The sequence below is a fragment of the Oncorhynchus gorbuscha genome, linkage group LG02, assembly GCF_021184085.1.
Source record: "Oncorhynchus gorbuscha isolate QuinsamMale2020 ecotype Even-year linkage group LG02, OgorEven_v1.0, whole genome shotgun sequence".
Lineage (NCBI taxonomy): Eukaryota > Metazoa > Chordata > Actinopteri > Salmoniformes > Salmonidae > Oncorhynchus > Oncorhynchus gorbuscha.
In genome coordinates, this window is record NC_060174.1 from 106722061 (window position 1) to 106749383 (window position 27323).

General features: G+C 45.9%; 1 protein-coding gene across 4 annotated transcripts; it reads left to right on the plus strand.

Annotated features, from left to right (window-relative positions):
- Positions 1 to 584: 584 nt before the first annotated feature.
- Positions 585 to 26396, plus strand: LOC124015142 (von Willebrand factor A domain-containing protein 7-like). Of its 4 annotated transcripts, none has more exons than XM_046330114.1 (17): positions 585 to 725; positions 900 to 996; positions 7794 to 7987; positions 8349 to 8621; positions 8797 to 8893; positions 16204 to 16338; positions 16873 to 17059; positions 17923 to 18098; positions 19412 to 19524; positions 20102 to 20218; positions 20666 to 20878; positions 21214 to 21346; positions 23005 to 23151; positions 23401 to 23493; positions 23729 to 24000; positions 24507 to 24800; positions 25784 to 26396. In XM_046330114.1, the coding sequence occupies exons 1-17, from the start codon at positions 642 to 644 to the stop codon at positions 26273 to 26275; spliced, it is 3117 nt and encodes a 1038-aa protein (XP_046186070.1). In that variant the 5' UTR covers positions 585 to 641; the 3' UTR covers positions 26276 to 26396. The 4 variants fall into 4 exon arrangements, with proteins under 4 accessions (XP_046186070.1, XP_046186079.1, XP_046186098.1 ...); XM_046330123.1 differs by lacking the exon at positions 585 to 725 and adding an exon at positions 2557 to 2589; XM_046330142.1 differs by lacking the exons at positions 585 to 725; positions 900 to 996 and adding an exon at positions 2627 to 2766.
- The last annotated feature ends 927 nt before the right edge of the window (positions 26397 to 27323 follow it).

A 27323-nucleotide genomic window follows, 5' to 3' on the forward strand; every position in this document is an offset into this window, starting at 1 on the left:
TCATTCTAGGAAAAGTCATCAAATTTCAAGTTGAAAAAATCTTATTTCGGGGGGTTTTCTCTGCTGTTAAACATAGTGGCGGGTATTTTTGGCCCTTAAGACAACACACGGGTTAAATCTGCTTAAAAATGTATGGCAGGACCTGAAAATGGTTGTCTAGCGTTGATCAACAACCGATTTCACAGAGCCTGAAGAATTTTGAAAAGAACAAATTTGCACAATCCAGGGAAGAGACTTCACTCTGATGGTAAGTCAACTAAAGCCATGAAACTAAGTAACATCAGACTCATATACACTGTTTTATATTTATATTTTGTCATAGTAAAGAAGGTATTGGTGTTATGTTGGTGTAGTACACTATATAGTAAAATAATTAATTAGTTATTAACATGTGTGTGTGTGTGTGTGTGTGTGTGTGTGTGTGTGTGTGTGTGTGTGTGTGTGTGTGTGTGTGTGTGTGTGTGTGTGTGTGTGTGTGTGTGTGTGTGTGTGTGTGTGTGTGTGTGTGTGTGTGTGTGTGTGTGTGTGTACGTGTGTGTGTTAGATGTCACCTGGAGAAATACCGGAGTTGACTTCCGTCACCTGTTCAATGAAGAGTACCACTTTGAAGGGGAGAGGTTCGTGGAGGGGCGGAAATTGGCATGACCTCTGTCAAAGTCTGCATCAAGCAAGGAAACATTGAGGCAGCAAGACAGAAGCCTGGAGACAATTTACACACTTTACAGGTGATTTAGATGATTTTCAATATCTCCGTACTCCACAAGACAACAGAGAGTGCTTTTGATGAAATATTTGTTTTGCTAAAAGCATTTAAAAAAGGTTTATTCTCATTAATAAATTAATAACATGGCCTTTGTCATAACACTATTTTAAACAACTTGTCATTGTTATGTTTTCAGGACTCCTACAGTCACAGTAACTGGATAGAGCTGGACAACAGATTTCCTCATTCCAGTCTCATCAGATCAGACGTGTCAGACATCGGCCCTGTTGCAGGTATGGCGATAGTGTGCGTCTGGTTGTGTGTTAAAGAGGGGGAGTCGTTTGAATATGGCTGAATGAGTTTGAAGATGACTAATTGCCAACTGAAACATGCAGGTTGATGTTCCTCTGAAGAAACCAAGGGTTTAACATTCATGTTCACCAACATTCCTTTAAACATTCAACAGTTTTATCAGTAGATGATTTCCAAAGGGAGTAGTGTGCAGAGGATGCCAAGATAGATAAAGAAAGTGTTTACTCAACTCAGATAACATGCCAAAGCAACACGTGACGACAGTGAAAGGTTTCTTGAAAGTCATGGTGGCACGCCACTTCCTGCTTCTCTAGCAGATTAGTAAGAATGTCTCACCACATGTTCAAGAACGCCATGTTCAAGAATGGCCTTTTCCCCTTTATTCAGATAAGAATCTTTCAATTACGGTAGAATGTTGGCTGCAATATCAGTTTAATCCACCAGAAAGAAATATTATGGGTAAAACTCAAAATCACTAATTGATTTAAAAAATATATATATATATTTTGGGATTTAAAAGAAGGTATAATCTTTGTAAATGATATCATAAATAGGACTGGTGAAGGTTTGTCACACATGTAGCTAACACACATATATGGAAATGTCCCAAAATTACAACAGACTAATTACAGCATTACTGCAAAAATGGAAGAGGCAAGTGGAAGGTAAGTAAGGAACTTGTCTGTCGGCCATTAAAGACCAAAATTGGCTGAAGAACTGCCACATTTTGAAGCTAACTCTGCAAATCACACTGCTGGGTGATTTAAAAAGTCATAGTCAATCGATAAATAATATGATAATAATCTTAGCAAAAAATGGTATCTTTAATTTACAATCTATAGAAATTATGAGAATAAAAAGGTTCAGAACTTTTGTGAAACATCACAGCACAGTTGAAAAATATATGGCAAAAATCCATCTAAACTGGATGGTGTTCAGAGATAGATGGAAGGACTAAAAACAAACAAAAGATAACTATTGTAAATTATACAGTGTCCGTAAAATGTATATAGTGCATAGTATGTATAAGCTCGAGGTAGAAGCCTACGGGTTGTTGTCCATTAGTTTACTGCAAATAGGGGAGGGAGGTTTAGGGGAAAATAAGAAAAGAAAATACAGTGCATTCGGAAAGTATTCAGACCCCTTGACTTTATCCACATTTTGTTACCTTACAGCCGTATTTTAAAATTGATGAGTTCTCTTCTGTTAGTGGAGGAAGTAGTTCTGTTAGTGGAGGAACTAGTAAAATCCTCATCAATCTACACACAATACCCCATAATGACAAAACATTTAAAATTTTGCAAATGTATTAAAAATAAAAAAAACGGAAATACCTTATTTACATAAGAATTCAGACCCTTTGTTACGAGACTCGAAATTGATCTCAGGTGCATCCTGTTTCCATTGATCATAAACAGATATCATGTCAATGCAACAGGTGACAACAGTGAAAGGTTTAATGTAGATCATGTTGGCACGGCACTTCCTTGTTGTGTTGTATAAAGAGACCCATCATCTGTGTGAATCATATCTCTTCATAGGAGGACATACGTCTGATCCTGTGGCATAACAAGGTAGGCACTGGTCGTTTGTTGATCTTTGTAGTCAAATGAGCTGTTTGGTTGATAAGGGCACGTGGGCTGTAGTATGAAGGCTGGAAAGAAATGGATAGGAGCACTGTGTGGGATCTGGGTGTGACAGCTCAGGTGTCCTTGGAAACAGATATTGACTGATTGGAACACATTTAGAAGGTATACTTTGCTGCACAAATTAAAGCTTATTAAGACTCCTTCAGTGTATAAATGGATATTATATTTTGCTAATATTTAGAGTTTAAATGGGCTCATATTCTAGTGCTGTGTGTAATTTCAAACTCTGTTGAGGAAAAGTGAATTTATTGTATTCCATGTAGAACATAATTAGAAGTTGTCCGACAGTTGTAAAACTTCTATCTTGGTCCAGTTGATGTTACAAATGTTATTTTCTTCTAAATCACAACATAAAAACCACTAAAGATGTGATGGTGACGGGTTACCTAACAAACACAAGGCGGAAAACAACATGATTTTTTGTGATCTAAAACCAAATACATTATTTACTTAAGTATTCAGACCCTTTGCTATGAGACTCGAAATTGAGCTCATGTGCATCCTGTTTACACAGATAATTCTTGAGATGTTTCTACAACTTGACTGGAGTCCACCTGTGAAACATTCAAATGATTGGACATGATTTGGAAAGGCACACACTTGTCTATATTGTGTCGAGGCACAGATCTTAAACTGAAGCAGTTTGGAACCACCTAGACTCTTTCTACAGCTGGCCACCCAGCCAAACTAAGCAATTGGGGGAGAAGGGCCTTGGTCAGGGTGATGACCAAGAACCCGATGGTCACTCTGACAGAGCTTCAGAGTTCCTCTGTGGAGATGGGAGAAACTTCTAGAAGGACAACCATCTCTGCAGCAGTCCACCAATCAGGCCTTTATGGTAGATTGGCCAGACAGAAGCCACTCCTCAGTAAAAGGCACATGACAGCCCCCTTGGAGTTTGCCAAAAGACACCTGAAGACTCTGAGACCATGAGAACCAAGATTATCTGGTCTGATGAAACCAAGATTGACCTCTTTGGCCTGAATGCCAAGCGTCACATTTTGAGGAAACCTGTCACCATCCCAATGGTGAAGCATGGTGGTGGCAGCATCATGCTGTGGGGATGTCTTTTTAAATGTAAAACTAGTCAGGCTTGAGGCAAAGAAGAACGGAGCAAAGTACAGAGAGATCCTTGATGGAAAATCTGCTCCAGAGCGCTCAGGACCTCCAACTGAGGCAAAGGTTCACATTTTAACAGGAGGTAGCATAGCAAGAGAATACCAACCTAGTTGCATGTTGCTTTGGTTGTATGTGCTTTATACATCTCCTCAACAGCAATAACAGACGTTAGCTAAAACACATACAGTACTGACCCAAAGATACCACGTGTTAATTTGATCCAGTTTCTCACAGCAGGAAAATAATCCTGCAGCAACAGGAAATGTTCATTATTATGTGGATTATAATTTGTCATTTTTTTGTAAGGTACATATTTAAGGTAAGGTACATATTTTTGTTGATACATATTTCATAAGGGCAAATCAAGTCTGAGATTTTAAATTGGATATTAAATACTACATAAGCCTTGAATATTCCATTTCCTGCTATTCAGAAAAAAATCCTTCAAGAACAGAATGATCAAATTAAGATACAGCATCTGTAGGACCAGGCTAGTAGCATACTGACTGGCAGAGAAGAAACATTAATGTAATAACATACAAGATCCTGATGGCAGTTGTGACTCTTCTTAGGAACAAGAACAATGAAACAATGAAAATATATTTCCACTGTCAACAGATATCATGTCAATGCAACAGGTGACAACAGTGAAAGGTTTAATGTAGATCATGTTGGCACGGCACTTCCTTGTTGTGTTGTATAAAGAGACCCATCATCTGTGTGAATCATATCTCTTCATAGCAGACATACGTCTGATCCTGTGGCATAACAAGGTAGGCACTGGTCGTTTGTTGATCTTTGTAGTCAAATGAGCTGTTGGTTGATAAGGGTGTGGGCTGTAGTATGAAGGCTGTTAATTAAAGGATAGGAGCATTGTGTGGGGTCTGGGTGTGACAGCTCAGGTGTCCTTGGAAACAGATATTGACTCATTGGAACACATTTAGAAGGTATACTTTGCTGCACAAATTAAAGCTTATTAAGACTCCAGTGTATAAATGGATATTATATTTTGCTAATATTTAGAGTTTAAATGGGCTCATATTCTAGTGCTGTGTGTAATTTCAAACTCTATTGAGGAAAAGTGAATTTATTGTATTCCATGTAGAACATAATTAGAAGTTGTCCGACAGTTATTTGTTGTGAAGTTAGAATATCATTTACATGTTTACAATCAACTTGGGCAGTGAAAGCAGCTGTGAGTCTTTCTGAGTAAGTCTCAAAGAGCTTTCCATGCCTGGGTTGTGCAATATTTGCCCATTTATTTTTTGTTCAAAATTCTTCAAGCTCTGTCAAATTGGTTGTTGATCGTTGCTAGACAACCATTTTCAAGTCTTGCCATGGACTTTCAAGCAGATTTACGTCAAACCTGTAACTCGGAAACTCAGGAACATTCACTGTCTTCTTGGTGACCAACTCCAATGTAGATTTGGCCTTGTGTTTTAGTTTATTGTCCTGTTGAAGGTGAATTAATCTCCCAGTATGTCACGAGTCCGACCGAGGGTGGCTTCCCTTCCAGGTTGGGAGGCGCCCGGCGGTCGTCGTCACCGGCCTATTAGCTGCCACTGATTGTCTTTCCTCCCCCTCCTTGTATGTTTATTAGTAGCACCTGTTTGTGTTGATTATTTGTGCTTCTTTAGACAGCAGGCCCGCCTGTTTGTTGTGCGGGATTATTCATTGTAACCTTCGGCTCTGTAGTAGAGGAACGTGTGTGTTCCTGGTCGTGCATTTTTCAGTTGTACCTTTTTCATTCCCCGTGTTTGGGGCCGTTATTATTGTGACCCTGTGGTGTGTTGGTGCAATTAAAGAGCACAGCATTGCACTCTCTGTCTCCTGCGTTTGAGTCCACACCCACGACACCCGGAGCATTACACAGTATCTTGCTGAAATCAGACTCAACCAGGTTTTCTTTTAGGATTTTGTCTGTGCGTAGTTCCATTCCGTTTCTTTTCCACCCTGAAAAACCCCCCAGTCCTGAACGATCACAAGCTTACCCATAACATGATGCAGCCACCACTATAATTGAAAATATGGTGAATGGTACCATAATACTGACATGTTTCAAGCAGACCACCATAGTCCCTGTGCTCAAGCACACTAAGCATTACTCAGTAATGTGTTGTATTGGTTTGCCCCAAGCAAAACACTGTATTCAGAACAAAAAGTGAATTGCTTTCTCACATTTTGTACAGTATAACTTTAGTGCCTTTTTGCAAACAGCATGCATGTTTTGGAGTATTTTTATTCTGTACAGGCTTCCTTCATTACATTCTGTCAATTAGGTTAGTATTGTGTAGTAACTACAATGTTGTTGAGCCATTTTCTCCTATCACAGCCATTAAACTCTGTAATTGTTTTTAAGTCACCATTGGTCTCATGGTGAAATCCTTGAGCAATTTCCTTCCTCTCCGGCAACTGAGTTAGGAAGGACGTCTGTATCTTTGTAATGACTGGGTGTATTGATACACCATCCAAAGTGTAATTAATAACTTCACTTTGCTCAAAGGGATACTCAATGTCTTCTTTTTTTAAATGTATACCCATCTACCAATAGATACCCTTCTTTGCGAAGCATTTGAAAACCTCCCTGGTCCTTTGTGGTTGAATCTGTGTGTGAATCTCATTGCTCGACTGAGGGACCTTACAGATAATTGTATGTGTTGGGGTACAGAGATGAGAGACCTTACAGATAATTGTATGTGTTGGGGTACAGAGATGAGGGACCTTACAGATAATTGTATGTGTTGGGTACAGAGATGAGGGATGATAATTGTTGGGGTACAGAGATGAGGGACCTTCCAGATAATTGTATGTGTTGGGGTACAGAGATGAGGGACCTTCCAGATAATTGTATGTGTGGGGTACAGAGATGAGGGACCTTACAGATAATTGTATGTGTGGGGTACAGAGATGAGGGACCTTCCAGATAATTGTATGTGTTGGGGTACAGAGATGAGGGACCTTCCAGATAATTGTATGTGTGGGGTACAGAGACGAGGGACCTTACAGATAATTGTATGTGTTGGGGTACAGAGATGAGGGACCTTACAGATAATTGTATGTGTGGGGTACAGAGATGAGGGACCTTACAGATAATTGTATGTGTTGGGGTACAGAGATGAGGGACCTTACAGATAATTGTATGTGTTGGGTACAGAGATGAGGGACCTTACAGATAATTGTATGTGTTGGGTACAGAGATGGGTACAGAGATGATGGGACCTTACAGATAATTGTATGTGTGGGGTACAGAGATGAGGGACCTTACAGATAATTGTATGTGTGGGGTACAGAGACGAGGGACCTTACAGATAATTGTATGTGTTGGGGTACAGAGATGAGGGACCTTCCAGATAATTGTATGTGTTGGGGTACAGAGATGAGGGACCTTACAGATAATTGTATGTGTTGGGGTACAGAGATGAGGGACCTTACAGATAATTGTATGTGTTGGGTACAGAGATGAGGGACCTTACAGATAATTGTATGTGTTGGGTACAGAGATGAGGGACCTTACAGATAATTGTATGTGTTGGGTACAGAGATGAGGGACCTTACAGATAATTGTATGTGTGGGGTACAGAGATGAGGGACCTAACAGATAATTGTATGTGTGGGGGTACAGAGATGAGGGACCTAACAGATAATTGTATGTGTGGTACAGAGATGAGGTAGTCATTCAGAAATCATGTTAAAGTCTATTATTGCAACACATGTTAAGCACATGTTTAATCATGAACTTATTTAGCATAAATGAATAATAATACAATAAATAAAATAATAACACCATAAAAAAGGTGTTGAATAATTATATGTTTAAAAAATCCACTTTGACATTATGGGGAATTGTCTGTGTTAGGTCAATGGCAAGAAATCTCATTTTATCCATCCTTGAAATTCAGGTTGTAAGAAAACAAAATGTGGTCAATGGTTGTGAAAACTTTCTGAAGGTACTGTATGATTAAACTATAACATTATGATAAGTCATGTTGACTGTCCTCTCCATCCCAAAGACAGGTTTATGATGTCATCAGTCCTGGCCGTTGTCTCTCTCCTCCTCTCGCAGACAGGGGTCCAGGGGTTCCTGGTGCTCTTCTCAGGCAGCTCCATGGACCACCTGGAGATCACCAGGGAAGCCATCTTACAGACCACGGCCAAGGTGTGCATGCAACTGGCCTCGGTTGAGGGAAGAGACTTCACTCTGCCGGTAGGTAAACTAAAGCCACATAACTAAAAACCACATCAGACTCATATACTGTCACTGTTTTATATTTATCATTTTAATTAATTAATAATTTTAAAGAAAGTATTGGTGTTATGTTTTCTAATGTAGTACAGTGTATAGTATAGTAGAATAATGTATTAATTATTAAAATGCGCGTGTGTGTGTGTGTGCGTGCGTGCGTGCGTGCGTGCGTGCGCGTGCGTGTGTGTGTGTGTGTGTGTGTGTGTGTGTGTGTGTGTGTGTGTGTGTGTGCGTGCGTGCGTGTGCGCGTGTGTGTGTGTGTGTGTGTGTGTGTGTGTGTGTGTGTGTGTGTGTGTGTGTGTGTGTGTGTGTGTGTGTGTAGCCCGGACCCCTGACTGCAGAGTCTCTGGCTCTAGTCTGCTCCTCATCAGGCTCTGCTAAGAGTTTCCAGAGTGCCATATCAGATGTCACCTGGAGAAATGCCAGAGTTGACTTCCGTCACCTGTTCAATGAAGAGTACCACTTTGATGGGGAGAGATTCACCGAGGGGTGGAAACTCATCAAAGATGGAATGACCTCTGTCAAAGCCAGCATCAAGCAAGGGAACTTTGAGGCAGCAAGACAGAAGCTGGGAGACATTTTACACACTTTACAGGTGATTTAGATGGTTTGCATTATCTCCTTACTCCACAAGACAAGAGTGAGTGCTTTTGTTGAAATATTATGTTTTGCTAAAAGCATTTAAAAATGTTTTATTCTCATTAATAAATTAATAACATGGCCTTTGTCATAACACTATTTTAAACAACTTGTCATTGTTATGTTTTCAGGACTTCTACAGTCACAGTAACTGGATAGAACTGGGTAACAGATTTCCCCATTCCAGTCTCATCAGATCAGACGTGTCAGACATCGGCCCTGTTGCAGGTATTGCGTGGGCATGCGTCTGGGTGTGTATGTTAACAAGGGGGAGTAGTTTGAAAATGTCTGAATGAGTTTGAAGATGGCTCATTGAGTACAGAGTAGTTTGAAGATAGATGGCTATTTGCCAACTAAAACATGTAGGTTGAATGTTAATTTGAAGAGACAAGCGGTCTGATTGACAGCTGCCTCTGATTGAGAACCATACCAGGCCAAACACAGAAATAGCAAATCATTGAAAAACTAACATAGCCAACCCACCCAACTCACGCCCTGACCATACTAAAACAAAGATATAATGAAAGAACTAAGGTCAGAACATGACAGTACCCCCCACCCCAAAGGTGCGGCCTCCGGCTGCAAAACCTAAACCTATAGGGGAGGGTCAGGTTGGGTGTCTGTCCACGGTGGCGGCTCTGGCGCGGGACGTGGACCCCACTCCAACATATTCCTTCTCCGCCTCTTTACTCGCCTCCGTGGCCTCTTTAACGCGGCGACCCTTTCCGCCAACCTCGGACTGGGGACCCAAGCCACGGGTCCCGAATGGACGAGAGATTCCGGCAGCACCGGACAGGTGAGAGACTCCGGCAGCTCCGGAGTGAAGGGCGACTCCAGCAGCTCCTGACTGGCGGGCGGCTCTGACAGCTCAGGACAGACGGGAGACCCTGGCAGCTCAGGACAGACGGGAGACCCTGGCAGCTCAGGACAGACGGGAGACCCTGGCAGCTCAGGACAGACGGGAGACCCTGGCAGCTCAGGACAGATGGTAGGAAGGAGACTGAGAGGGGGGCTGCCACAGGAGGCCTGGTGCATGGAGGAGGCACCGGATACACAGGACCGTGGAGGCGCACTGGAGGTCTCGAACTAATGGCCTGCACAACCCGTCCTGGCTGGATGGGTACTCTAGCCCGGCATGTGCGTGGCGCAGGCACAGGATATCCTGGCCCGAGGAGACGCACTGGCTGTCTGGAGAGCAGGGCTGGCACCATCCGCCCTGGCTGGATCCTCACCCTAGCCCGGCAGATGCAGAGAGCTGGGATGTAGCGCACCGGGCTAAGCACGTGTCCTGGGGACACCGTGCGCTCCACCGCATAACACGGTGCCTGACCAGTATGACGCCCGCCATGGTAAGCACGGGGAGTTGGCTCAGGTCTCCTACCTGACTTAGCCACACATCCCGTGTGCCTCCCCCAGACCTTCTTGGGACTGCCTCTCGGGCTTCCTTGCCAGCCGTGTTCCCTCGTATCACTGGCTCCCTTTACCTGCTGCCTCCACTCTCCTGGCTGCCTCCACCTGTTCCCATGGAAGGCGATCCCTTCCAGCCAGGATCTCCTCCCAAGTGTAGCAACCCTTGCCATCCAGAATGTCCTCCCATGTCCATTCCTCCTTATATCGCTGCTGCTCCTGGTTACCACGCTGCTTGGTCCTTTTGTGGTGGGTGATTCTGTAACGGCCGTCGTCGGTGGAAGAAGAGGAGGACCAAGGTGCAGCGTGGTACATTTACATTTACATTTAAGTCATTTAGCAGACGCTCTTATCCAGAGCGACTTACAAATTGGTGCATTCACCTTATGACATCCAGTGGAACAGTCACTTTACAATAGTGCATCTAAATCTTAAGGGGGGGGGAGAGGGATTACTTATCCTATCCTAGGTATTCCTTAAAGAGGTGGGGTTTCAGGTGTCTCCGGAAGGTGGTGATTGACTCCGCTGTCCTGGCGTCGTGAGGGAGTTTGTTCCACCATTGGGGGGCCAGGGCAGCGAACAGTTTTGACTGGGCTGAGCGGGAGCTGTACTTCCTCAGTGGTAGGGAGGCGAGCAGGCCAGAGGTGGATGAACGCAGTGCCCTTGTTTGGGTGTAGGGCCTGATCAGAGCCTGGAGGTACTGAGGTGCCGTTCCCCTCACAGCTCCGTAGGCAAGCACCATGGTCTTGTAGCGGATGCGAGCTTCAACTGGAAGCCAGTGGAGAGAACGGAGGAGCGGGGTGACGTGAGAGAACTTGGGAAGGTTGAACACCAGATGGGCTGCGGCGTTCTGGATGAGTTGAAGGGGTTTAATGGCACAGGCAGGGAGCCCAGCCAACAGCGAGTTGCAGTAATCCAGACGGGAGATGACAAGTGCCTGGATTAGGACCTGCGCCGCTTCCTGTGTGAGGCAGGGTCGTACTCTGCGGATGTTGTAGAGCATGAACCTACAGGAACGGGCCACCGCCTTGATGTTGGTTGAGAACGACAGGGTGTTGTCCAGGATCACGCCAAGGTTCTTGGCGGTCTGGGAGGTAGACACAATGGAGTTGTCAACCGTGATGGCGAGATCATGGAACGGACAGTCCTTCCCCGGGAGGAAGAGCAGCTCCGTCTTGCCGAGGTTCAGCTTGAGGTGGTGATCCGTCATCCACACTGATATGTCTGCCAGACATGCAGAGATGCGATTCGCCACCTGGTCATCAGAAGGGGGAAAGGAGAAGATTCATTGTGTGTCGTCTGCATAGCAATGATAAGAGAGACCATGTGAGGTTATGACAGAGCCAAGTGACTTGGTGTATAGCGAGAATAGGAGAGGGCCAAGAACAGAGCCCTGGGGGACACCAGTGGTGAGAGCGCGTGGTGAGGAGACAGATTCTCGCCACGCCACCTGGTAGGAGCGACCTGTCAGGTAGGACGCAATCCAAGCGTGGGCCGCGCCGGAGATGCCCAACTCGGAGAGGGTGGAGAGGAGGATCTGATGGTTCACAGTATCGAAGGCAGCCGATAGATCTAGAAGGATGAGAGCAGAGGAGAGAGAGTTAGCTTTAGCAGTGCGGAGCGCCTCCGTGATACAGAGGAGAGCAGTCTCAGTTGAATGACTAGTCTTGAAACCTGACTGATTTGGATCAAGAAGGTCATTCAGAGAGAGATAGCGGGAGAGCTGGCCAAGGACGGCACGTTCAAGAGTTTTGGAGAGAAAAGAAAGAAGGGATACTGGTCTGTAATTGTTGACATCGGAGGGATCAAGTGTAGGTTTTTTCAGAAGGGGTGCAACTCTCGCTCTCTTGAAGACGGAAGGGACATAGCCAGCGGTCAGGGATGAGTTGATGAGCGAGGTGAGGTAAGGGAGAAGGTCTCCGGAAATGGTCTGGAGAAGAGAGGAGGGGATAGGGTCAAGCGGGCAGGTTGTTGGGCGGCCGGCCGTCACAAGACGCAAGATTTCATCTGGAGAGAGAGGGGAGAAAGAGGTCAGAGCACAGGGTAGGGCAGTGTGAGCAGAACCAGCGGTGTCGTTTGACTTAGCAAACGAGGATCGGATGTCGTCGACCTTCTTTTCAAAATGGTTGACGAAGTCATCTGCAGAGAGGGAGGGGGGGGAGGAGGATTCAGGAGGGAGGAGAAGGTGGCAAAGAGCTTCCTAGGGTTAGAGGCAGATGCTTGGAATTTAGCGTGGTAGAAAGTGGCTTTAGCAGCAGAGACAGAGGAGGAAAATGTAGAGAGGAGGGAGTGAAAGGATGCCAGGTCCGCAGGGAGGCGAGTTTTCCTCCATTTCCGCTCGGCTGCCCGGAGCCCTGTTCTGTGAGCTCGCAATGAGTCATCGAGCCACGGAGCGGGAGGGGAGGACCGAGCCAGCCTGGAGGATAGGGGACATAGAGAGTCAAGGGATGCAGAGAGGGAGGAGAGGAGGGTTCAGGAGGCAGAATCAGGAGATAGGTTGGAGAAGGTTTGAGCAGAGGGAAGAGATGATAGGATGGAAGAGGAGAGAGTAGCGGGGGAGAGAGAGCGAAGGTTGGGACGGCGCGATACCATCCGAGTAGGGGCAGTGTGGGAGGTGTTGGATGAGAGCGAGAGGGAAAAGGATACAAGGTAGTGGTCGGAGACTTGGAGGGGAGTTGCAATGAGGTTAGTGGAAGAACAGCATCTAGTAAAGATGAGGTCGAGCGTATTGCCTGCCTTGTGAGTAGGGGGGGAAGGTGAGAGGGTGAGGTCAAAAGAGGAGAGGAGTGGAAAGAAGGAGGCAGAGAGGAAAGAGTCAAAGGTAGACGTGGGGAGGTTAAAGTCGCCCAGAACTGTGAGAGGTGAGCCGTCCTCAGGAAAGGAGCTTATCAAGGCATCAAGCTCATTGATGAACTCTCCGAGGGAACCTGGAGGGCGATAAATGATAAGGATGTTAAGCTTGAAAGGGCTAGTAACTGTGACAGCATGGAATTCAAAGGAGGCGATAGACAGATGGGTAAGGGGAGAAAGAGAGAATGACCACTTGGGAGAGATGAGGATCCCGGTGCCACCACCCCGCTGACCAGAAGCTCTCGGGGTGTGCGAGAACACGTGGGCGGACGAAGAGAGAGCAGTAGGAGTAGCAGTGTTGTCTGTGGTGATCCATGTTTCCGTCAGTGCCAAGAAGTCGAGGGACTGGGGAGGCATAGGCTGAGATGAACTCTGCCTTGTTGACCGCAGATTGGCAGTTCCAGAGGCTACCGGAGACCTGGAACTCCACGTGGGTCGTGCGCGCTGGGACCACCAGAGTAGGGTGGCCGCGGCCACGCGGTGTGGAGCGTTTGTATGGTCTGTGCAGAGAGGAGAGAACAGGGATAAACAGTACACATAGTTGACAGGCTACAGAAGAGGCTACGCTAATGCAAAGGAGATTGGAATGACAAGTGGACTACACGTCTCGAATGTTCAGAAAGTTAAGCTACGTAGCAAGAATCTTATTGACTAAAATGATTAAAATGATACAGTACTGCTGAAGTAGGCCAGCTGGCAGTGGGTGCGTTGTTGACACTACACTAATCAAGTCGTTCCGTTGAGTGTAATAGTTTCTGCAGTGTTGCTATTCGGGGGCTAGCTGGCTAGCTAGCAGTTTTTACGTTACGTTGCGTTAAAAGAACGACAATAGCTGGCTAGCTAACCTAGAAAATCGCTCTAGACTACACAATTATCTTTGATACAAAGACGGCTATGTAGCTAGCTATGTAGCTAGCTACGATCAAACAAATCAAACCGTTGTACTGTAATGAAATGAAGTGAAAATGTGATACTACCTGTGAATGCGACCGGGTTGTTGAGTCTATTCAGAAGACGTTGGCTAGCTGTTGGCTAGCTAGCAGAGTCTCCTACGTTAAGGACGACAAATAGCTGGCTAGCTAACCTCGGTAAATTAAGATAATCACTCTAAGACTACACACTCTAAACCTAAACACAATTATCTTGGATACGATGATACGAAGACAGCAAAGACAGCTATGTAGCTAGCTAACACTACACTAATCAAGTCGTTCAGTTGAGTGTAATAGTTTCTCCAGTGCAGCTAATCAGTGGACGTTAGCTAGCTGGCTAGTGAAGACTACGTTAGGATGGCGAAATACGATAATTACGCAATTATCTTTGATACAAAGACGGCTATGTAGCTAGCTGAGAAGAAATTGCTAAGATTAGACAAATCAAACCGTTGTGCTATAATGAAATATAATGAAAAAGTTATACTACCCGCGGGAGCGAAGTGCAGATGCGACCACTCGCTCCAACCGGAAGTCCCCTTTTTGTCCATATTTATTAAATGAACACGGAGATAACAAAACTAACAAAGAGAACGACCGAAAACAGTTCTGGCTGGTGCAGACACACAGCAGAAAACAGAAAATAATGACCCACGAAACACAATAGAAAACAGGCTACCTAAATATGGTTCAGGCCAAACACAGAAATAGCAAATCATAGAAAAACTAATATAGACAACCCACCCAACTCACGCCCTGATCATACTAAAACAAAGACATAATAAAATAACTAAGGTCAGAACGTGACAGGTGCCTCATGTAGTCACAACATACTGCCCTAGTAGAGGTGATGTAATGGTGCCTCATGTAGTCACAACATACTGCCCTAGTAGAGGTGATGTAATGGTGCCTCATGTAGTCACAACATACTGCCCTAGTAGAGGTGATGTAATGGTGCCTCATGTAGTCACAACATACTGCCCTAGTAGAGGTGATGTAATGGTGCCTCATGTAGTCACAACATACTGCCCTAGTAGAGGTGATGTAATGGTGCCTCATGTAGTCACAACATACTGCCCTAGTAGAGGTGATGTAATGGTGCCTCATGTAGTCACAACATACTGCCCTAGTAGAGGTGATGTAATGGTGCCTCATGTAGTCACAACATACTGCCCTAGTAGAGGTGATGTAATGGTGCCTCATGTAGTCACAACATACTGCCCTAGTAGAGGTGATGTAATGGTGCCTCATGTAGTCACAACATACTGCCCTAGTATGTAAGTGCCTCATGATCACAACATAAGTGGTGCCTCATGTAGTCACAACATACTGCCCTAGTAGAGGTGATGTAATGGTGCCTCATGTAGTCACAACATACTGCCCTAGTAGAGGTGATGTAATGGTGCCTCAGTAGTCACAAGGTAGAGGTGATGTAATGGTGCCTCATGTAGTCACAACATACTGCCCTAGTAGAGGTGATGTAATGGTGCCTCATGTAGTCACAACATACTGCCCTAGTAGAGGTGATGTAATGGTGCCTCATGTAGTCACAACATACTGCCCTAGTAGAGGTGATGTAATGGTGCCTCATGTAGTCACAACATACTGCCCTAGTAGAGGTGATGTAATGGTGCCTCATGTAGTCACCTAGCCCTAGTAGAGGTGATGTAATGGTGCCTCATGTAGTCACAACATACTGCCCTAGTAGAGGTGATGTAATGGTGCCTCATGTAGTCACAACATACTGCCCTAGTAGAGGTGATGTAATGGTGCCTCATGTAGTCACAACATACTGCCCTAGTAGAGGTGATGTAATGGTGCCTCATGTAGTCACAACATACTGCCCTAGTAGTGAGTAATGGTGGTGATGTAATGGTGCCTCATGTAGTCACAACATACTGCCCTAGTAGAGGTGATGTAATGGTGCCTCATGTAGTCACAACATACTGCCCTAGTAGAGGTGATGTAATGGTGCCTCATGCAGTCACAACATACTGCCCTAGTAGAGGTGATGTAATGGTGCCTCATGCAGTCATAACATACTGCCCTAGTAGAGGTGATGTAATGGTGCCTCATGTAGTCACAACATACTGCCCTAGTAGAGGTGATGTAATGGTGCCTCATGCAGTCATAACATACTGCCCTAGTAGAGGTGATGTAATGGTGCCTCATGTAGTCACAACATACTGCCCTAGTAGAGGTGATGTAATGGTGCCTCATGCAGTCACAACATACTGCCCTAGTAGAGGTCATGTAATGGTGCTTTACATCAAAAGTATTTTAGATCAAGTAGTGTTGTGTAGTAAAGTACCAGGATGTAGTTTATATTGTGAAACCTCTATCCACCAGATAAGGACACGCCCACATGTCGGAGCTGTGTCGGTAAAGACTGCCAGAACAACATCCTAGAAAACATCATCAGAGACAGGAAGCTGACCTCAGGATATTTTGGCCTTGTACCTTTTTTTTCCACCAAACCAAAAGGTAGAGTCAGTCACTAATATGATTTTAATAGGATTTACACCGTGAATTGACCAGAGGTAGCATATCAATAGCATACAAACCTAGTTTCATGCCTCTATGTGCTTTGGTCAAATGTGCTTTATACTACAGCTCCTCAACAGAAAAATGAGAAGTTAGCTAAAACACTTACAAAATAGTCCTTATGATGTCTCATCTTAATTTGACCCGGTTTATCACAGCAGGAAAATAATCCTGCAGAAACAGGAAATGTTCATTATTATGTGGATTATAATTATATATATATATTTTTTAGGGGTTACGTTGGAAATTGGAAATTACAAACTTTAGAAGCTTTTTTAAATCTTGAAAACTCTACAAGTTTGCATGGAAAATTCCTGCAACAAAAAGATTATGAGATATGGAATCTGTAGGACCAGGGTATTAGCATTCTGACTGACGGTCTGAGAATAAACATCAATGTAATAACATACAGGATCCTGACTGCAGTTGTAAGTGACCAGTTGTATTGTCCTGATAATCTCTATTGGTTGGCAGGGAAATGCAGCCATGGGGGATTATTGGACCAGACAAGCAGGCAGGAGCCTACGGGTGGGATCAACAAGGACTCGCTTGAGTCCAACCACGGCAACTGGCACACTGCAGCTGCAGAGGTGGCCGTGGCTGCAACCAGTCAGCTGCTGGAGGATATCAGAGGGGCTGCCGGGGACACAGACTTCCTTCGGTGGGGAATTGTACTTGATCATATAAGCACTGTTGTGAAAGGTCATGGCATCCGGCTAAGATCAGTGCGTTTGGAAAGTATTCAGACCCTACTTTTTCCACATTTTGTTACAGCTTTATTCCAAAATTGATTACATCGTTTTTTTCCATCACAAATCTACACACAATACACCATAATTGCAAAGTTAAAACAGGTTTATAGAGACTTTAGAAAATATCACATTTACGAAAGTATTCAGACTCTTTACTCAGTACTTTGTTGAAGCACATTTGTCAGCGATTACAGCCTCGAGTCTTCTTGGGTATGACGCTACAAGCTTGGCACACCTGTATTTGGCGAGTTTCTCCCATTCTTCTCTGCAGATCCTCTCAAGCCTTGTCAGGTTGGATGGGGAGCGTTGCTGCCCTCTCAAGTGGTCAGCGCGCCACATCCGTGAATTTCCTCTTGTGTGACCAGCGTGCCACGTCCTTCGGGCTCCTCTCCTGTGGAAAGTGTGCAGCCTCCAAGCCACCCGCTGGTGGCCAGCATTCAAACCCCAGGCCTTCCGACAGGCAAAACAAACCCAAACCCTCCAACTGTCCAGAGGGATGATGAGTTTCGCCTTCCTCCTTCGCATGCCGCCCTCCGCCGGAAACTGTTGCTGGAAACTGATGTTCGTGGGATAGCCAGGGCCCATCGACCAACAAATCCTGAACCCAACTTACAGTCCATCCTAGCCCTAGTCCTTTTCTTCAAGCCCATTTATCTGCCTCTGCCCCTGCTGCACATGTCCAACAACTTTTGCACTGCCCAACACATAATGAGATTCCTCTCCCTCTCCCTCTCTCTCTTTCTCACTCTTCTTCTTTCTCTCACTCTCTCAGGATGATGGGGATCTCTAAGAATGGATCTAGAGCTCTGTGTTTTGTGATCGACACCACCGGCAGCATGTCGGACGACATTGCAGCAGTAAGGGAGACGACGTCGTTCATAATTGACAACAAGAGAGGAACGCCAGACGAGCCCTCAGTCTATATCTTGGTCCCATTCAATGACCCAGGTGAGAGATGGGATGAGTCCCGAACGGTATCATCACTCGAATAATTTCTTTCAAAAATGTTTACATTACTTATTTTATTGATTATCCACCGTTTTAAAAATCAGAAGACAGCAGACATTCTTAGGACCGTGTAAATGTCCTTTGTTGAATAAATGTGTATTTGCCTCCCCCTGGTGGTCGGCTGCATCATTACATCCATTTATATCACTTCACTGCTACGTTACGTCAAAGGGGCGGTCCTTCGAAAAACATTTATCCAGCTGGACCGCTTCACACCACAGACATGGCAAAGCAATCACTGATTTTGTCTCGAACAGGCGGATCTTAATACATAGCTTTCATAGCTCTATGATAAAGAATGCGACCTACACACTTCCTTAAACCTAAAACATGTAATGAAGTAATTTTGTGTGGAAGTCAAACATTTGTTTTACATCGGAGGCAGACACATTGCATATGTTCAAAAGGAAAAAATGGATTCCTTCACATAGGCCCTCTCCCCTTGTCTGTAGGAGGGACGCACGCTGCTTCCTTCACATAGGCCCTCTCCCCTCGTCTGTAGGAGGGACGCACGCTGCTTCCTTCACATAGGCCCTCTCCCCTCGTCTGTAGGAGGGACGCACGCTGCTTCCTTCACATAGGCCCTAGGCCCTCTCCCCTCGTCTGTAGGAGGGACGCAGGAGGCCCTCTCCCCTCGTCTGTAGGAGGGACGCACGCTGCTTCCTTCACATAGGCCCTCTCCCCTCGTCTGTAGGAGGGACGCACGCTGCTTCCTTCACATAGGCCCTCTCCCCTCGTCTGTAGGAGGGACGCACGCTGCTTCCTTCACATAGGCCCTCTCCCCTCGTCTGTAGGAGGGACGCACGCTGCTTCCTTCACATAGGCCCTCTCCCCTCGTCTGTAGGAGGGACGCACGCTGCTTCCTTCACATAGGCCCTCTCCCCTCGTCTGTAGGAGGGACGCACGCTGCTTAAATGGGCCAAATGTTGATTTAGACGTTCACAAATGTAACAGATTTTGATCACTAATGTTATGATGTCATGTTTGATAAAGTAATAAATAAGGTTAAATAGTTTGAAAAGGCCTCCTTCTATGACACGGATAACGGATAACGTGTATAAAAAAACGCACACCCAGAAAACAGTTTGTGTGGAGGTGCTGACTAACGGCGAATAAACTATAAACTATCAAAATTAAGAAAATCGCACACTCCCAGCAATGTAATGGGTATTTACCAACGTTTCGGCATCCTACACACATGACATGGACAACGCCTGTGACCTTGTCCTTTCCTATTATTTTTGTGCCACAAGACTTTGGGCCCCTGATGCGGACCACAGACCCAAACGTCTTTAAGGCCCAGATCAATGCACTGAATGCTGATGGAGGAGGAGATTTCCCGGAGATGAGTCTATCAGGACTTCAGGTACAGTGACTGACAAACCTGTAGTGTTGGAGAGGCATGTACAACCAAAATAAGACTGTATATATGTACAGTGGGGAGAACATATACATATGTTTTTTAAATTTAATTTTACCTTTATTTAACCAGGCAAGTCAGTTAAGAACATATTCTTATTTTCAATGACGGCCTGGGAACAGTGGGTTAACTGCCTGTTCAGGGGCAGAACAACAGATTTGTACCTTGTCAGCTCAGGGGTTTGAACTTGCAACCTTCCGGTTACTAGTCCAATGCTCTAACCACTAGGCTACGCTGCCACCCCATGTCATGCAAATGAATTACTTAAAAATCATACAATGTGTTTTTCTGGATTTTTGTTTTAGATTCCGTCTCTCACAGTTGAAGTGTACCTTTGATAAAAAATTACAGACCTCTACATGCTTTGCAAAACAGGCAGTGTATCAAATACTTGTTCTCCCCACTGTATATCTATGAATTTGAATTGTGAATTTGCATTCAAGCTGCCAGTTCAACACAGAATGTATTCCCAATACATTGTAGTGGTGTGCTAGTGTGACTGTATCCCCTGTACTTTCTACAGTTGGCTTTAACTGGTGCACCCCCCTCTTCAGAGATCTTCCTTTTCACTGATGCCCCTCCAAAAGACTTGAATCTAATGGGCACGGTGATCGCTCTAATAGAACGCACTAAGTCAGTGGTGAGTAGCTGGTCCTTGTTATACTCCATGTAACAAGCAACATTAACCGGTAAAATACACATTTTCCTCTGGCTTTTTCATTTATTTTTTATATTTTACCTTTATTTAACTAGGCAAGTCAGTTAAGAACATATTCTTATTTTCAATGACGGCCTGGGAACAGTAGGTTAACTGCCTGTTCAGGGGCAGAACGACAGATTTGTACCTTGTCAGCTCGGGGATTTGAACTCGCAACCTTCCGGTTACTAGTCCAACGCTCTAACCACTAGGCTACCCTGCCGCCCCATTGCCTTTTGGATTTATTGACCTTCACAATCGTTGAGAGAAGATCATCAAATTCCTTGGATTTCTCTCCTTTCTCTGCCCTTCAATTTACACATTGAATTCACAATGTATCCTCCCAATCTCCCAATCTCTCTCTCTCTCTCTCTCTCTCTCTCTACGCAGGTGACGTTCTTCCTAACTGGCTCTTTGGGGCTCCGTCGTAGGAGGGGTATTGACCACGGCCAAGGACAGGTCCAGCACAGTCGGATGGCAGTGTCAGCCTCCCAGCTCTACAGGGAGCTGGCCCAGTCCTCAGGTGGCCAAGCCATACAGGTCACCAAGACAGAACTGCCCAAGGCCACCAGCATCATTGTGGAATCCTCCAGCTCTTCATTGGTAGCCTTGACACCAATAGTAAACATTAGGGTAACGCTAGGTCCACAATGTGAAGGTTGGGATGAGAGAGTTCTAATATCCCATAACTCTTTGCATAAATGTGGAAGAAACTAACTAAACAAAGGGATCAGCGCTGGTCCAAAGATTTGATTTATTTTTATTAAGATGTCCCAACCTTGTTGGACCTAGCCTAGCCCCAATGGCCATGCTCCAAGACGAGGCTTCCGTAGTGCAACAACATGTCACCCTGGGAGAGTTACTCTTGAAAGATGCATCTGCCATTTTTCTCCAACCCGCTCTCTCTCTCTACTCCTCTCCTCCTTTCTTTCTTTCAGGTGACCATTCTACAGGCTGTGCGGAGTCCAGGAAGGGCTGATAATTTCTCCTTCACTGTAGATGAGTCTGTGAGAAACCTGACTGCTTATGTCACAGGAAGCTCCCTCTCCTTCACGCTCACCAGCCCCTCAGGTATTCCAGAGATATTCATTTATCCTTTTTATTTAACCAGAGGAGTCTCATTGACATTAAAATCTCTCATCACAAAGTCAGGTCTCTGTTGAAAGAAAGGTCTTCTGGTCTCAATAGGACTTCCTGGATATTGTATATAAACCAGGCCTCTCCAACCCTTTTCCTGGAGAGATACCCTCCTGTACGTTTTAACTCCAACCCTTTTCCTGGAGAGATACCCTCCTGTAGGTTTTAACTCCAACCCTGTTCCTGGAGAGATACCCTCCTGTAGGTTTTAACTCCAACCCTTTTCCTGGAGAGATACCCTCCTGTAGGTTTTAACTCCAACCCTGTTCCTGGAGAGATACCCTCCTGTAGGTTTTAACTCCAACCCTGTTCCTGGAGAGATACCCTCCTGTACGTTTTAACTCCAACCCTGTTCCTGGAGAGATACCCTCCTGTACGTTTTAACTCCAACCCTGTTCCTGGAGAGATACCCTCCTGTAGGTTTTAAGTCCAACCCCAGTTGTAACAAACCAGATTCAGCTTATCAAACAGCTACTCGGGTGTGCTAGACCAGGGTTTCCCAAACTAGGTCCCGGGGCCCTCCATGTGCAACTCATACTCAAGCTTTGATTATTTGAATCAGCTGTGTAGTACAAGGGCAAATATCACAACATGCAATAAGGGGGAGCCCTATGACTGAGTTTAGGAAACCCTGTAGTAGATTAGGGTTGGAGTTAAAACCTACAGGGAGGTAGTTCTCCGGGAACAGGGTTGGAGTTAAAACCTACAGGAGGGTATCTCTCCAGGAACAGGGTTGGAGTTAAAACCTACAGGGAGGGGGTTCTCCAGGAACAGGTTTGGAGTTAAAACCTACAGGGACTTAGTTCTCCAGGAACAGGGTTGGAGTTAAAACCTACAGGCGTTAGTTCTCCAGGAACAGGGTTGGAGTTAAAACCTACAGGCGTTAGTTCTCCAGGAACAGGGTTGGAGTTAAAACCTACAGGGAGGTAGTTCTCCAGGAACAGGGTTGGAGTTAAAACCTACAGGAGGGTATCTCTCCAGGAACAGGGTTGGAGTTAAAACCTACAGGGAGGGGGTTCTCCAGGAACAGGTTTGGAGTTAAAACCTACAGGGACTTAGTTCTCCAGGAACAGGGTTGGAGTTAAAACCTACAGGCGTTAGTTCTCCAGGAACAGGGTTGGAGTTAAAACCTACAGGCGTTAGTTCTCCAGGAACAGGGTTGGAGTTAAAACCTACAGGGAGGTAGTTCTCCAGGAACAGGGTTGGAGTTAAAACCTACAGGAGGGTATCTCTCCAGGAACAGGGTTGGAGTTAAAACCTACAGGGAGGGGGTTCTCCAGGAACAGGTTTGGAGTTAAAACCTACAGGGACTTAGTTCTCCAGGAACAGGGTTGGAGTTAAAACCTACAGGCGTTAGTTCTCCAGGAACAGGGTTGGAGTTAAAACCTACAGGCGTTAGTTCTCCAGGAACAGGGTTGGAGTTAAAACCTACAGGGATGTAGTTCTCCAGGAACAGGGTTGGAGAACCCTGATATAAAGGTTACATTTAAAATATCATAAACATGCTCTCTATTCAAATCATTAGGGATGTATTTATGTTGTAGCTTGGGGCAAATTCCCATGTTTGTTGCTATGGTGATGTCATCCTACAGGTGTGTCCCAGAGTAGTGGGGAGGTAAATGGGCCTCTGGCAACGATTAAAACCGTGGGGAACTTCCTCACACTGGGGCTGGACAGCCAAGCGGGATTATGGGAAATCAGTGTGTCGTCAACTGTGCCCTACTCACTGAAGGTCGTAGGTGAGTTTGACAACGTTGGCTTTTCTGGAGGGCATATTACACAGAAATTAGGCAAGTTAGCAACCATTTGTTATAGTGTGCTGAACAGTGTGTTACATGGTATTTAGATTCGCAGGTTAAGTGTGTGGGTAACACATTGTTACAGAGTACCTACAACTCTAGTGTGATGATTGTTTATTGACAACTTTTGAGCATATGCTTTTATTCCATGTTCAGAGGTCAAAGAGCTCTTTGACTTTCTCTTTCCAGGTCAGAGCGGCATCGACTTCCTGTTTGACTTTGTGGAGGTGTCACAGGGACCTCATCCAGCCTTCGCTGTTTTAGAGTCCCGTCCTCAAGCTGGTGAGACATTTAAACAAACAGTTTGTTAACAGTTGGAGCACAGTGACACAGGGTGGATATTTACAGGGGCACCACAATGCTGTCTATGTCTCAGTTCCTCCAACGTGGTTCCTAACATTGATGCTGATATAACACTCCTAACTTTTTGTTTTTTACTTACAAGTTTCTAGCTCAGCAATGATGTGATTTGCTACTTATACATTAGCTACATCCTCACCACATTTCTCCGCCCCAGGTGGTAATGCCACCCTGCTGGTGTCAGTGACGGGGAGTGAATCTGTGAGGCTGACAGAGGTGGCGCTGGTTGAGGCCTCGGGGTCAGGGGAGGTCAATGGAACCTTGGAATCAGTCGGCGGCGGGGACTTCCTGGTTACCATGGACAGAATCCCAGCGGGGGAATTTGTTGTGCGTCTGAGAGGAGAGAACAGCGCCACCACTAGGGCATTACCTGACAGCTTCCAGAGACAGTCCTCCACCCGCCTCAGAGCCTCCACTGTTATGGTGATGGTGAGTGCCAAGGTCAAATGTCAAGATTCAGAGTTGTTGAAGTCGCCCTGTAACGCTGGGTCTGGTAATTGTTTCATTTTAACCTGTGATGGTTAGTGTTGGGGGAGGTTTCCTGGGGATACTTGTAGCCTACCAATACTGGGTAGTGAGTACACAGAGCTCCATATTCAGAGAAATGAATGACTAGAGTAGGCAGAACGTTCTGCTGCGTTCTGCCTGGTTTCAGGCTGAGGCAGAACGTTGTGTTGTGTTCTGTCTGATTTCAGGCTGAGGCAGAACGTTCTGTTGTGTTCTGTCTGATTTCAGGCTGAGGCAGAACGTTCTGTTGTGTTCTGTCTGATTTCAGGCTGAGGCAGAACGTTGTGTTGTGTTCTGTCTGATTTCAGGCTGAGGCAGAACGTTCTGTTGTGTTCTGTCTGATTTCAGGCTGAGGCAGAACGTTCTGTTGTGTTCTGTCTGATTTCAGGCTGAGGCAGAACGTTCTGTTGTGTTCTGTCTGATTTCAGGCTGAGGCAGAAAGTGACCTGGAGCCTGGAACACCCTTTTCAGTTCTGTTCACTGTGACAACCAACGGGACAGGCGGATCCTTCACCATCCGGGCCACAAACGACCGGGGGTTCCCCTCCTCTTCCCCTACAGAACTGACGCTAGTGACCGGGGTCAGTGCCAACGGTACAGTGACTCTCACGGCGCCCGCCAACACCGAATCGGGCACGGACGTCACCCTGACTATCGAGGCTGAGTCTCCCGGGGCCACCGACACTAACTATGCTGTTATGCGCCTCACAGTCGTTTCACCGGTAACTCTGATGTTTTTTCTCTGTTCTGGGTGTAGTGGTAGAATTACAGTAGCCTGGGCCCAGATCTGTTTGTGCCAACATTAGCAAGGAATGGAATGATGGCACAAACAGACTGGTACCCAGGCTAGAATTACATCAAGGATTAAAAGGAATTACTAATGTCTTTCCTCCAGGGTTAGTGTTGTAATTGTTTGTAATGTCTTTTTAGATATGTGTCAGACCCCAGATAGACTTGCTAACGTCATGGCGTCAGCTAATGGGGATCCTTATAAAAATGTCATTCTTTCCCCTCCTTTACAGGTGACAGATGTCAGCCGTCCGGTGTGCGATGTGGTCAGCATAACAGCTAATGGGGATCCTTATAAAAATGTCATTCTTTCCCCTCCCTTACAGGTGACAGATGTCAGCCGTCCGGTGTGCGATGTGGTCAGCATAACAGCTAATGGGGATCCTTATAAAAATGTCATTCTTTCCCCTCCCTTACAGGTGACAGATGTCAGCCGTCCGGTGTGCGATGTGGTCAGCATAACAGCTAATGGGGATCCTTATAAAAATGTCATTCTTTCCCCTCCCTTACAGGTGACAGATGTCAGCTGTCCGGTGTGCGATGTGGTCAGCATAACAGCTAATGGGGATCCTTATAAAAATGTCATTCTTTCCCCTCCCTTACAGGTGACAGATGTCAGCCGTCCGGTGTGCGATGTGGTCAGCATAACAGCTAATGGGGATCCTTATAAAAATGTCATTCTGGTTAACAGCTAATGGGGATCCTTATAAAAATGTCCTTTCCTTTACAGGTGACAGATGTCAGCCGTCCGGTGTGCGATGTGGTCAGCATAACAGCTAATGGGGATCCTTATAAAAATGTCATTCTTTCCCCTCCTTTACAGGTGACAGATGTCAGCCGTCCGGTGTGCGATGTGGTCAGCATAACAGCTAATGGGGATCCTTATAAAAATGTCATTCTTTCCCCTCCCTTACAGGTGACAGATGTCAGCCGTCCGGTGTGCGATGTGGTCAGCATAACAGCTAATTGTTCTGACGACTGCAGCCTGTCCATGTGGGAGCTCTCTGCCAACCTGACGGACGGCAACGGGACTGGCATCGAGCACGTCACTCTGCGCCAGGGCAACGGAACCCTCAACACCACCACGGTGATGGGCGCTGGGAATTGGACCGTGACTCTGGCAGCCTACAGCGCCTCCTGCTGTTCCCCGGAGGTAGAGCTGGTGGCGGTGGACGGCGCGGGGAACGTGGGAACCTGTTTCAGGTCCATCAGAGTCACAGTGGATACCACTGTCCAGCCAACAGTCACCAATGCTACCACTAAGAACAGCATCACCGTGACTACACCTAAAGTTGCCACCACCACCACCGCCACCTCCTCCGCCGCGAGCAGCAGCCATCCTCTGTCCCTCTCCTCGTATCTCTGTTTCATCATGTTGGTCTCTGTCACACTCGTTTTGAGCCTCTAGTGTCACGGTGTGACTTCTGGTCTTGAAAGATGTTTAATCATATTCAATAGATTCTCTGTTATAATATTGTCTGGTAACTTTCCATTATTGTGTCAATTCTAATAATAAATGCCGTTTAGCACAAGTGTCTTACAGTAATGCATGCATACATTTTATGTAAAGGTGGTCTGGGAATTGAACCCACTATCCTGGTGTTGCAAGCGCCATGCTCTACCAACTGAGCTACAGAGGTCTAAGGCCGTGTGGCTTTGTCTTTTCGATGGACCTCGTGTCATCTGTGCTGAGTTGTTTGCTGCACCAAAACAAAGTGCCAAGGCGGTCTCTGAAAGGCATCCTGCAGGGACAGTGTACCCCTCTCTCCCTGTCCCCCAAGCCAAGGCAGTCTCTAAAAGGCATCCTGCAGGGCAGGGAGGCAGTCTCTAAAAGGCATCCTGCAGGGACAGTGTACCCCTCTCTCCCTGTCCCCCAAGCCAAGGCAGTCTCTAAAAGGCATCCTGCAGGGACACTGTACCCCTCTCTCCCTGTCCCCCAAGCCAAGGCAGTCTCTAAAAGGCATCCTGCAGGGACAGTGTACCCCTCTCTCCCTGTCCCCCAAGCCAAGGCAGTCTCTAAAAGGCATCCTCTCCCTGTCCCCCCCAAGGCAGTCTCTAAAAGGCAAGGCGGTCTCCCTGTCCCCCAAGCCAAGGCAGAAAGGCATCCTGCAGGGACAGTGTACCCCTCTCTCCCTGTCCCCCAAGCCAAGGCAGAGGCATCCTGCAGGGACGGAGGCTGGGATGAAAAAACACAATAATAATAATATAGGACAAAACACAGATCACGACAAGACAAACAACACTGGATGATGAGAGACCTAAAGACAACAACATAGCAAGGCAGCAGCACATGACAACACAACATGGTAGCAACACAACATGGTAGCAGCACAACATGGTAGCAGCACAACATGGTACCAGAGCAAAGGGCAAGAAGGTAGAGACAACAATTCCTCAGGCAAAGCCGCTACAAGTGCCAGTAAGAGTGTCCATGATTGAGTCTTTGAATGAAGAGA

What these genes read in the sequence shown, in the direction of transcription:
- LOC124015142 (XM_046330114.1), top strand. Translation starts at nt 642, where the DNA reads ATGACCTCTGTCAAAGTCTGCATCAAGCAAGGAAACATTGAGGCAGCA. An exon ending in AGACATCGGCCCTGTTGCAG is followed by an intron (nt 8,894 to 16,203) that starts GTATTGCGTGGG and finishes TCTATCCACCAG; the next exon opens with ATAAGGACACGCCCACATGT. An exon ending in CTACTCACTGAAGGTCGTAG is followed by an intron (nt 23,152 to 23,400) that starts GTGAGTTTGACA and finishes TTCTCTTTCCAG; the next exon opens with GTCAGAGCGGCATCGACTTC.